Raw genomic sequence first — 11,862 nt, forward strand, 5'->3', positions numbered from 1 at the left:
ATAAAATGCATACCCCCAGCAGAGAATCTATATTGTGCCATTATCACCAGCAGGAGGTGACACTAGTGTTAGGTCTCTGAAGTGGAATCTGTTCACAGAGCCAGCAATAAACAAAGGTAGAATTTACATCGTGAAAGACCACATATTAAATGTCCATTCTCAATAATTGTTTATTTATTAAAACACAAGCAAGTGGAAAGAAAGTACAACTATAGACCACGTTACATTGCTTGGAGCCAGGCCCAGGGGAGGGGCTTGTCAACAAGTGCCTGGTGGTCAGGCTAGCCTGTGCAGCCTGGCCGGGCTCAGTCACATCTTAACATAACATATTAATGTAATATGCCTGTCTTACAGAAGGTGCACACCTCTTTTTTATTACAGAAGGCTGTGATGACTAACTGAAACCAGACAAAAAAATTTATCTATACAGTAACGTGCATCACAGCTTGTAAATCATAGCACATTTTCCATAAATGCAAAAATGTGAAGAAATAACTGCCTTCTTGTCTGGTTATCAACCTTTATTTTTTCTGTTTAAAACAAATGGAAAAACTCAACAACACATAAATATCCATATTTACAGCATCTGTGGTAGTGTAACACAGCCTTCTGCATTCTTTCTTCTATACTACACCCATCTGGTCCTCATGAGAGCGCTGGTGGAAGACAAAGGACACAGCAGCATCCCAAGACGCTTTCAGCACTTGGTCCCTCAGGCCCTTCTTGTCAGAACAGTGGTTCCAATGGGAGAGGTCACTGTTACAGTCAGCATCATTGTCAGGTTGTCTTGTTTCTCTGCCATTCACACAGCGGCGACAGCGAAACCTAATACAGGAGGGGAAAGAGAGGCTGATTAAGAGCGTGCCATACATTATGATCCATAGTGTGAGATTATTTTTCTATCATAAGTTGCGCAGAGAAAAGACATAACTGTGAGAAAATAATTTCATTTCAGCGGAGCAATTAAATTTCTCACGTGTGAAGAACTTAGCAGCAATGAACACAGTGTCTGCTTTGTGCAGCTACAGTTTCCCCCCCTCGCGGGAGGCTTTTTCCACCTACAGAGGAATCCTGCTAACACGAATCAACTGACTTTTGACTGGATGCCCATAGGATCCTTTGATCAACAGTTCAGGTGATTGTGTTAAACAGTTACATTGGTTATTTACTGCGTAGCAGTATATATACTGACAACAGTCACTGGATTACATCACTGCTGAAGAAATCTTTAAAACCAGAAGATTCAAAGGTAAGTTCTGAAGCCTCTGCACTGCTGTCCCATTAATCTGCATGCCCTTTATAATTAAAAATAACAAGGATGAGGCAAGGAAGTGTGCATCATAATCAATCAATTATAATTATAGCCAAAATAGAAATATAACCATGCCACCAAAAAGCTGCTCAGTCAGCAGCAAACACGTTCACTTTGGTGGGATGTGCAGCTACAAGTGATAAATCAGTACAGACCGAGAAACTGTAGCCGTGGCCGCAAAGCACACACTCCTGCAGGTGCGACAGCTTCTTTGTGTGGCTTTTGAGTTTTACACGCGAGGGTCGTTAAATTTAAGCACAAAGAATTTAATTGTGCTGTTGAAATTAAATTCTTTTCTTGGATTATGTTTTTTTCTTGAATGCAACTTATGATAGAAAAATAATTCCATACATAGCATAATAATGGCTTCAAACCATTACTATCCACGTCAACCTAGCAATAAAAATGCCATAACTAACAACTTCGAATCACTTTTCACGACAGTGTCAAACCCTCTCAGTTTTGCTCAAATAACTATTAATCTCGAAAACTCACATTAACCTCACTTGGTGTCAGTTCTTGTGCGAAAGCCCATAAAACCTAAAAGCACATGATAGGCTGCCCAGAACATGATAGATGCAAAGATCTAACTGCAGCTGCAATGAGCTCTCAACTCAGAGAAGAACACATAACCTTTTACAGCTACGTCACTTGTGCCAAGAAAATTTCTACAAGATATTTGGGCTTTAATTTTAATTTACCATTTCTAGAGTAAATTAAGTTCTCTGGACAATTAGTAGACTGAACAGCACAGACAACGTGTGTGAGTAACGTGTTGTACTTGTCGTGTGTGTCACTAGTGGTCTCTTCATTGAGAGTGAAGAGTTCTCGGAGTTCGCCCAGAGAGAAGTGACGCTCCACATCCTGCTCTTCATCCACCACACAGCTGCTCAGGGCTTTTTTATGGGCCTGCCTTTGCAGGATCTTCTCTTCAATTGTTCCCGTCTGTCGGGAAACAAGCACAAGTCAAAACTGGTAAATCTGTAACCAGCTCAGTGTAGATTTCAAAAGTAACCTGCTGTACTAAAACACTGAATGTGAGGTCCTAAACACTGTTGAAAATGCACTGAACTGACAGAGAGAAGTCGGTAGATGTAGCAGGTCTTCTTCTGACCATCTCTCCACACCCGAGCCATTGCTTGCTCGTCATTCGCTGGGTTCCAGTCGGGATCAAACATCACCAAGCGGTTAGCACCAATCAGATTGAGGCCACATCCACCAGCCTTGCTACTCAGCATGAAGATGAACTCTGGGTTCTGAGAGAAAGATGTCTTCAGACGCTGTTCAGAAGTCTTTCAAAGCTCTAAATATTGCTTCAAACTGATTTTCCAACTCACCGATGGGCTGTTGAACTTTTCCACAATCTTGGCTCTTTTCTTGATGGACATTGTGCCATCCAGCCGAACATAGAGGTATCTGACAAAGACACAAAGGAGGAGGAATTAAAATCATTTAAATAGCGCACTTAAAATAGTGATTTCTGCAAATATACCTTCTAGATCTGCAGAGCTTTTCAAAGAGATCCAGAGTCTGTGTGTAGTTGGAGACAAGCACCACTTTGTCTCTTGTTGTGGTCTTTGTCATTGCCAGAATGTAGTCGAGAACCAGCATTTTCCCTGAAATAAACAAAGCAATAAATAGAGAGAGGAGAGGCTGCATGACTTTAAAATAGCACCACCCTTTAGACACATTAGGCACATTTACAGAAAATTAGTCTTAACAAAAGAAGGCAATAAAAAAGTTAATTCTTATAAAACAATATTTTCTTTAATATTATGTAAATGTAAACATTAGACAAGCTATTAAATTGTGAAAACAACCCTGTTCACATTTTTACTTATCTTATCTATCTGACCTAATGTTCTGTTTACATTCTACTAATCTAATGCTAATCTTCTTCCAACTAGTAAGTGTGGATGACCTGGAAGACCATCAGAGGAGCTGCACCACGATATGCTGTGCACGTTCTTACCAGAGAGCTGAGGTTCAACATCTTTGGTGGAGTAGTTTGGAGGGAAAAGTTCTAATGCCCCTTCAAATCCCTCCTCCCGTTCCACACACTTCTCATAAATAAGAGCTGGATCTGAGAAAGATGGCACTCATTTGTATTTTTTCCAAGCAGAAGATAATTCTAGATGTAAGACGACAATCTTGTTTTCTATTAATAGTTTACATTTTAGCTCAATTATGAGAGGACAATTTTTCTGATGATCACTGTAGTGTTCACAAATGCAACATTTTGTGTTACATTTTTCTCACTTACGATTGCACAGTTTCTTCAGTGATGTGATGGAAGACAGGGAGGAGACACTTATTTTGCCCTTTTGTAATGTCTCAATGGGTTTGGCCTGCTTTAGAAAGTGTTTATAGAGCTCTGTCTGTAGAGGGGTCAGCCTGCAAGGAATCACAAAGAGACACAAATTCAAATCAAATTCCATGTAAATTAAATCCTGTTTACATTTTTGTTTTGGGACACTCCATACTCCCAAAACACCTCCCACAGGACACCCCGAGGGACACGTTCGAATGCCTTCTCCAAGCCTACAAGACAAATGTAGACTGGTTGGGCAAACTCCCATGCTCCCTCGAGCATCCTCGAGTGGGTAAAGACCTGGTCCAGTCTTCCATGATCGGGACAAAAACTGCTCGAGTAAACCTCAAGTAAGGGATATATCAAAAGTATCATAATTTATCAGAAAAATAAATAAATTATGGTAGCCCCAATACTACCCCTCAGCCTCCTTGCAGGAGAATTTTCCTCTGTACGTTTCCTCTGAAAAGTCCCGGTTCTAGAAGATTTAATTAGCAAGTCACTAATCCTACTAACCCTACCCTTGGGTTACTGTATTTTTTCATATCTTGCACCAGGTGTTCAATATTTTAACAATACTGCTAATTGTAACCAATGTGTTAATTAGAGCATGCAAGAACATAAAAATATGTCCTTCCGACACCATAAGAAAATGACACATGAGCTATTTTGCGAGGCTTTCACTCTAGCGATTCTGCTAGCTAAGTTTTAGACAGATGTTGATAATTTTTTATTGCTAAAACTAAGCAAGCTTTATAATCACTTAAAAATTTTGCAACAGCAACAAATGCAGTGTAAAATGTAAAAAACACTGGTGGCTGGCAGTGCTACACAGCCTCCTTGGAGAGGATATTATGCACCTATAATAGCAGATGCAGTTATTTCTCTAAGGTCTACTTAAACAAATCAACGAGCCTTATTTGTAACTGGTAACAAATAATGAAAGAAATGGTACGCTTTAATCTATGCACTAAGTCAGTCTGTTGAACCTCAGTATCATTCTCACTACAAACTGTAGCAATACTGACAGATCATTCCACGTCAGGTTTACACAAAATAAAACAATTATAAATGAAACAATAAGCATGTAATATCTTTTAACACTTATATCAAATTGTACCCTGGCCTTAAAATCCATACAGTTACAGCAATCTGACAGCATAAGGTTTAATTTAATCATTATAAAAACTCACTGTAAAACAATAGTTATTGAGAAAATGCTTTGAATATCATTTTGTCAAAAGACTGAAACAATGATGCTGGTATATTATATCGTGCCACTGATTAAAAAACAAACAAAAACAAATTGTATCAAAGTGTCCCAGACGCTCCGCAGATACAGCTTTGCTATTGGTATGAGAAACCTATATGATATCCTTCCTGAGTACTACATATATGGCATGGGTTTTTTCATTTATTAATTTTTAACTTAAATTTTTTTTTAAATCCTACAATACTGCTTTCTTGAGCTATTGTGTTTTCAAAACTTGGCTCTGATACGAGATTTTTAGTAGATGCATGTATGGTTTCAATTTGAAAACCCTCATTTTCATCTTAGGTGATTTATCGTCTTTCACAAGATTTTCAGACAACTTGAACAATAACCTTGAGGTCGAAGTCACCAAGATTTTAACTTTGAGATTTTTAATAGATCTGGAAAAAAAAAAAAAAAAAAAAAAAAAACCTGCGTCACCTCGTTCTCAAGTTATTGTGTTCACAAAGTTGGGTGTCCATGGTGCCCAGCACCCACCCAGCCAGCAGAGTGAGGACAATTTATAAAAATTAAAATATTAAAGAAGTTATCTCTGCTTAAAAAAAAGAGGGTTCTTCATGTTGAGCACCAATCTACCTACCTGCAGCACACAATCTGCTCAATTTTCATAGGAAGATACTTGGACAAGATATCAGATGTCCTCCTTATCAAACACCTGTTGATACAGAATATGGTCATTACAACCGAAGCAGAATAAAAGAGAGTTCAGTTTGTTGAAGACATTCGTCTAAACGCAAAACATATAAATAAATATTTATTTTTAGGATGCTTATGTTTACTTGACTCTGTCTAACAAAGACAAAACAAAGGAGCAGGAATTAATATAATTTAATTAACACAATTAAAATAGTTGTTTCTCCAAATGTATCAGAGATTATGCTGCATAATCTCATTCTAAATCTAATCTATGAAAATCAGATAATGAAACAAAAACATGCTGCATTCAATTACAAAATTATATCTTAAAAGAAATCAAAATAAAAGCTAAAAGCCTAGAAATTAACAGGAACAGGTCATAAGATTAAATAAAGTTTCATCCCCTCTGTGTGTGTCCCAAGGATCCCAGGGGCTATGTTGTCTGGGGGGAGGGGGAGCCATTCAGAACCCCCTGTGCTGCTTTTTGAACAAAATGAAACAAGTGTGGACATTTCTGCAAGACAATGATGCCAAACATGCAGCCGAGGAAACTTTCAACTGGTTTCAGAGCTGCTACAATTACCCAGCCAATCACCTGACCTGAATCGAAATGAAAATCTGTGCGAAGAACTAAAGCTCAGAGTTCATAGAAGTGGCCCACAGAGCCTTCACAACCTGAGAAATGCATGCAACTAGGTTCTCCATACAGGAAATGTTGAAGCTGTCATTGCCAACAAAGGCTTTTGTATGAAGTATGAAATCAATTTCAGTAAGTGTGAAATACTTTTTTCCTGTATCATTTCTCATTATTACACATAACTTAATTTATGAACAGCTATGGGTTCTTTACATGAGTGGATTGTTACCGACATCCGGTGAGAATTTTGTGTCAATAGCACTCTTGAAAATATATTTACTTAGAAAATAGCACCAGCACCTGCCTGAAGGCAGTTTATATTATAAGGTAAAGTACTTTAGTGTTCTGTTGCATGAACTTACCTGTTGACTATGCTGATTAGCTCCTTCAGTTTTTCTTCCCCACTCAGTCTTTCTTTATCACTGGCATCTGCATCCCGTCCCTTAAGGATGGGAAGTTCGAATCGCTTTTTAAATTCCTGGGATGTGCCTGCAATCCAGATGAAACGTTAAACAAATCTGATCAGAAAAGAGCTTTTTACCTATTTCTGTATTTGTAATGCTGCTTACCAAGAATACCAGCATTAACAAAGTGGACCAGGCTGAAGTACTCCAGAAGGTCGTTCTGTATGGGTGTGCCTGATATCAGCACTCTCCTCTGGGCACTCATGGTGTTCAGGGCCTGATATGTCTGGTTATCAGAGTTCTTAAGCCGATGGCCCTGAAGAATACAATAGTACTGTTACATCCTAACTTTGAGAGTTCTTGATAGCTCTGAATTGTATGGATAAAGTGAAATACTTCGTCACAGATGATAAGTCCAACTTTTCCCCTGTGCAGAACCTCAGCGTGCAGTCGAAATGTCTCATATGAAATGATGAGGATGGGTGTGTGTGCTCTCAAGCTGCGCTGCGAAATGAAACTCTCTGAAAGAACAGAAAACAAACAAATGACCCTTTAGGGAAGCTCATCTAACAAACTTCTTACTATTTAAACAATATTAGCAATAGCTCTCAAGTAAAACCATCTTCTCTTAAACTTAAGTCTGCTTGGGCAACAATTTCAATCATGTACACTGGGGCGATCGTGGCTGAAGAGTTGGGAGTTCGCCTTGTAATCGGAAGGTTGCCGGTTCGAGCCCCGGCTTGGACAGTCTCGGTCGTTGTGTCCTTGGGCAAGACACTTCACCTGTTGCCTACTGGTGGTGGTCAGAGGGCCCGGTGGCGCCAGTGTCCGGCAGCCTCGCCTCTGTCAGTGTGCCCCAGGGTGGCTGTGGTTACAATGTAGCTTGCCATCACCAGTGTGCGAATGTGTGTGTGAATGGGTGGATGACTGGATATGTAAAGCGCTTTGGGGTCCTTAGGGACTAGTAAAGCGCTATATAAATACAGGCCATTTACCATTTTACACTCTATGACAATGTTTAGAATATTTTTATTCTACTGAAAAAAAACTTTTCACTGACAATCACTGAAAGGTCTTCCTTAAGCTAGCAAAAGATATAATGCTGAGATCAAAAATTATTATACTCAGACAATCTGGGGATACACTTCTTTTTGTTTTTTCTTGGCCAGCTGACCAATCAGAGACTAAGCTTTTTAACAGGGCGGGCTCAAAGAGACAGGAGCTAAGACTATAACTTTGGTCCATTACAAGGCTTTTCCAACAACCTTTCTGTGGATATTTATAATGAGAGAGAAATTAAAGTTAGATACCTAGTTGTCTATTAATGCCTTCCTTTGATCCTCCATCAATGGCCAATGGTGTGATACGTGTTCCCAGCCACTTTCTGACTTCATTATACCAGTTATGAACCAAGCTTGAAGGTGACACCACAATGGCCTTGTCTATCTCTGGCTTAGTATCAGGGCTTTGGCGTAGCAGGGTCCACATGAGGGTGATGCACTGCAAGGTCTTTCCCAACCCCATCTCATCAGCCATGATGCAGCCATAAGATCCTGGTATGCGTCGGCCCGTCACACACTCCCACATGAACTTTACACCCTTAAGAAATGAAAGACATTCAATGTGAATTTCAAAGAAAAAAACATCACTTAAGGTGAACTACACTGCTTTTTTGGAGCTGAGTCACACTTCACTCTCTTCTTACTAGTTGGCATAAGATATCAAAGTTTCAGAAGCAGCTTGCAAACTACTTTTGGAGGACTGTAACAAGCTGAATTTGTGGCTAGCTGAGCCATGAGGTAAAATACAATGTTAAATTAAACCGTGACAACATCCAAAACCGTTGAAGACATTAAGAATAACTAACTGTGCACAGGCACAAATCTGTGATTCATTAACATTTTCATTCATATTTTACAAACAAATTTAGCAATGCCTCTAAACATTACCCAAGACTTGGCAGTCTTGGGTAATTTAAACAGAAGTATTTAAAGACAAGAAGTTTTACGTTACAGTTTTTTAATATTCTTGGTTAAACTAACATTTATTCTCTTATAATAATTTATAAGATGATTTGTTTTTGTAAATCTAGAGTCAAGCATGAAACATTCCACAGTATATGTTTAATACTATGATACTGTTGTATGATATGTGCAATACAGTAGCATAGAGTAGTTTATGTGTAAAGATATCTTGTGTTTACCTGTCTCTGATGGGGTCTGAGCACTTTGCCTAACACTGGATCCACAACCACATGAACGGGTAGTTTTTCTCTGAAAAGAGCAAAGATAGCTTGTGTCACATAAGTATTTTTTAAATCACAAACATGAACAGCACTCTGACAAGAAAGTATTGAGTAAAAGATGATGTATTGAAGAAGGAGTTGTGTTTTTGACCTACTTGTCAGCTTTGATCAGGTCATGGGCACTCAGAGCTGGAGGCTCGTAAAGAATCAGAGCATCTTCGGCAAAAGGATCATGGAGTGGTCTTCTCACTCCTGCACGCTTTACACCAAGTGCCCTGATTCCCAGTGATCCTGTAGGTATTTCATTAACACAGCAGTGAAGTAATATGCCTGCTGTACTAAAATTAAAAGAGCCATGGTGAGAGAAAAATGTTACCTGCATAATTTGGAATAGGAATTTTAAACGGTTTGGACAGGATACTTTGAATAAATGCCTCCTGCAGAAAAGATTTTTAACAGGTAAGCCTCGTTAAATCATTAAACTTTATTCACACACAAAATCTATACAAAGATATTTATCTGACAGCTTTAAACAATGCTTACATGTTTTTCACCATCCATACATGCAGGACGGTTGTTGATCTGCGTCAGAGGCTTTCTATGGATAGAAATGTGGTTTTCTCTCATTTCATTATCGCCTTTTCTTCTTTTCTCCTGCATAAAAAATATAAATAAATAATGAAAATGTTTTTTAAATATCTGTAAATGGCATACACCATAAATTAGGCCCCTCACTTTCTGCCATGGCTCTTTAAAAAAAAAAAAAAAAAAAAAATTCAGCAGGTTATCCACTGCTCTAATTTTCTACTAAAATATATATATATATATATATATATATATATATATATATATATATATATATATATATCTTGAATCCCTGTTCATATACTGACATTTCTGAATGTTTGTTTTGTAATTCATAACTCCTGAAAAAAGTAAGCACATTACATTTGTGTGTGTGTGTCTTTTAAAAACAAAAACACTAATGAGGAAGCTGTTAACAGTCTTTTAATAACATACACAAGTGGCAAAAAAATGATGGCTGGCTAGATGTGTATAACTCATATTTCTATAATTAAACATAAAATTACTGTCGCATCTTTACCTTACAATATTAAGCGTCTTGAGGCGACTGTTGTTGTGATTTGGCGCTACAGTGGTCCCTCGTTTATCGCGGGAGTTACGTTCTAAAAATAAGCCGCGATAGGAAATAGCCAACTTTATATTTTACAATCATTATAGATGTTTCAAGGCTGTAAAACCCCTCACTACACTCTTTATACACTTTTCTCAGACAGGCACGAACATTTTCAGATTTTCCTCTCCTGTTTAAACACTCTCAAAGTCCAAACCTTCGTAGAAAAATAAGTCCAGTATTATAGAATGAAACCAAAGGCACCCACAGGTGCATTTGATGGTGCAAAATTTATGGTTGACATTGTTGTGTTTTGGGGGGAGAACTTACAAACATACACACAGCAGGGGCATAATTTCCAGGGGGGTTATGACCCCCCCAGTAATCAGACGCTATCAATATAATCCCCCCAATAAAATTATGAATTATCTTGCATAAATAGGCTGTTGATTTTCTTTACTCATTTCAATTATTACCAGCAAAATAGTTGCATGTTTAATCATCTGGAAATTTACCCAGATTTATTTATTTATTTTGACAGAGATCTTGACACCCCCAATGTTCAGCACAAAGTTAGGCCCATGAACATACAGTACAGCACTTCAGAGTCACACTGCTAGCGAATGTAAATTTGACGTGCTGGACGCATTCTGTGCTGTGCAGGAGATGCGGTACGGAGGAGATTGATTGACAATGGTCTACAGCCAATCAGGTCGCAGAACACGATGTGCTATAAAAAACAAAAAACAAACATGTAAAATTGCACAAAAAAATCCGCGAAACAGCGAGGCCGCGAAAGCTGAACCGCGTTATAGCGATGGACCACTGTATACAAATGAACCTGAATTGAATTGAAAGTTTTAATAGGAAAACCCTTAATCTAAGAAATCAACTTGGGATGTAACACCTAAAATTTAAAACATCCTATTCTCCTAGGATGCCTAAAGGCTAAAGTGCACGCTTACTTTCCTATTTGAAACGATGTCTAAAGGCAGGTTTAAAAAGGTGTGACACAGGTCAAGAAGCACTCCAACATTAACACCTTAGCTCCAGATATACAGCAGCGGTCCTGTACTTACAGGTTTATGTGTCCACTCATCTTCACAGTAGTCTCCCTCCTGCTTGCGTTTGGCAATCTGACTGGGAGCGAGACTCCTCCGCTGGGACGGAGGTTCATATATTGGCATTACAATTTCTTAATCAACACCCTAATGTAGTGTGTAGGCCAAATGAAATAACTACGAATACGGCTTATTACTTACCATTTCCACGTCTATTCTATGTGGCTGTAGTAATGCTGAGACGTCTCGCCTCACCGTGTTGCTAGCGTTTGTTCGTAGTTACCGCTGTCTGCTTCTTGTCTGTGCCGGTGTACTCCTCCGGTACTATAAACACTCGTTTAACAAATACGTGTTCCCAGCGTTAACGTGAAACGCACTACTAGGTGTATATAGTTAATAGCAAAATCACGATAACGTCAGTATACATAAAGTATACGGCGCACTTTCCTCCTCGTTTCAACTTGGCGCTAATTGTTGTACAACACTACGGAAAGCCGGAAGGACAACAAACTGTTGTAGGCTCGATCTTTATTCGTCCTGTTCAATGAAGCAGAGTACCTGTTGAGTTCACTCTGTTATTAGTGACATTTCTTTATTTGAAATTATAAAGTGAACAGTCAGTCATTCCAGTTCAGTTTGTACAGTAGACATACCAGGCAAATAAGAGTAACAATTAGCAGTACAAATAAAATATGAAGGGTAAATAAGAACGGGGGAGCGATATGAGAGACTTCATAATAGCTTTGTACTTGAAAATTGTATCTGTGACAGCTAATTTGTTGCTGTTATTGGTGACATAGCAAACACCCTTCAGTAACCATTCCGTCATTGACAGGAAGCTCAGTCAT

The 11,862-nt window shown here is 38.6% G+C and overlaps 1 protein-coding gene across 1 annotated transcript; it reads right to left on the minus strand.

Moving 5' to 3' along the window:
* Positions 1 to 152: 152 nt before the first annotated feature.
* rad54l (RAD54 like) lies at positions 153 to 11,532 on the minus strand. The gene is made up of 18 exons (XM_026148112.1): positions 11,216 to 11,532; positions 11,033 to 11,113; positions 9,362 to 9,472; positions 9,195 to 9,255; positions 8,974 to 9,109; positions 8,777 to 8,846; positions 7,884 to 8,172; positions 6,970 to 7,094; positions 6,739 to 6,889; positions 6,532 to 6,658; positions 5,477 to 5,551; positions 3,576 to 3,706; positions 3,285 to 3,395; positions 2,805 to 2,928; positions 2,650 to 2,728; positions 2,389 to 2,568; positions 2,094 to 2,257; positions 153 to 825 (listed from the first exon to the last, which is right to left on the minus strand). Exons 1-18 carry the CDS (start codon positions 11,216 to 11,218, stop codon positions 624 to 626), a joined length of 2,220 nt encoding a protein of 739 aa, XP_026003897.1. The 5' UTR covers positions 11,219 to 11,532; the 3' UTR covers positions 153 to 623.
* Positions 11,533 to 11,862: the final 330 nt, after the last annotated feature.

This window comes from Astatotilapia calliptera, chromosome 17, assembly GCF_900246225.1.
Source record: "Astatotilapia calliptera chromosome 17, fAstCal1.2, whole genome shotgun sequence".
Taxonomy (NCBI): Eukaryota; Metazoa; Chordata; class Actinopteri; order Cichliformes; family Cichlidae; genus Astatotilapia; species Astatotilapia calliptera.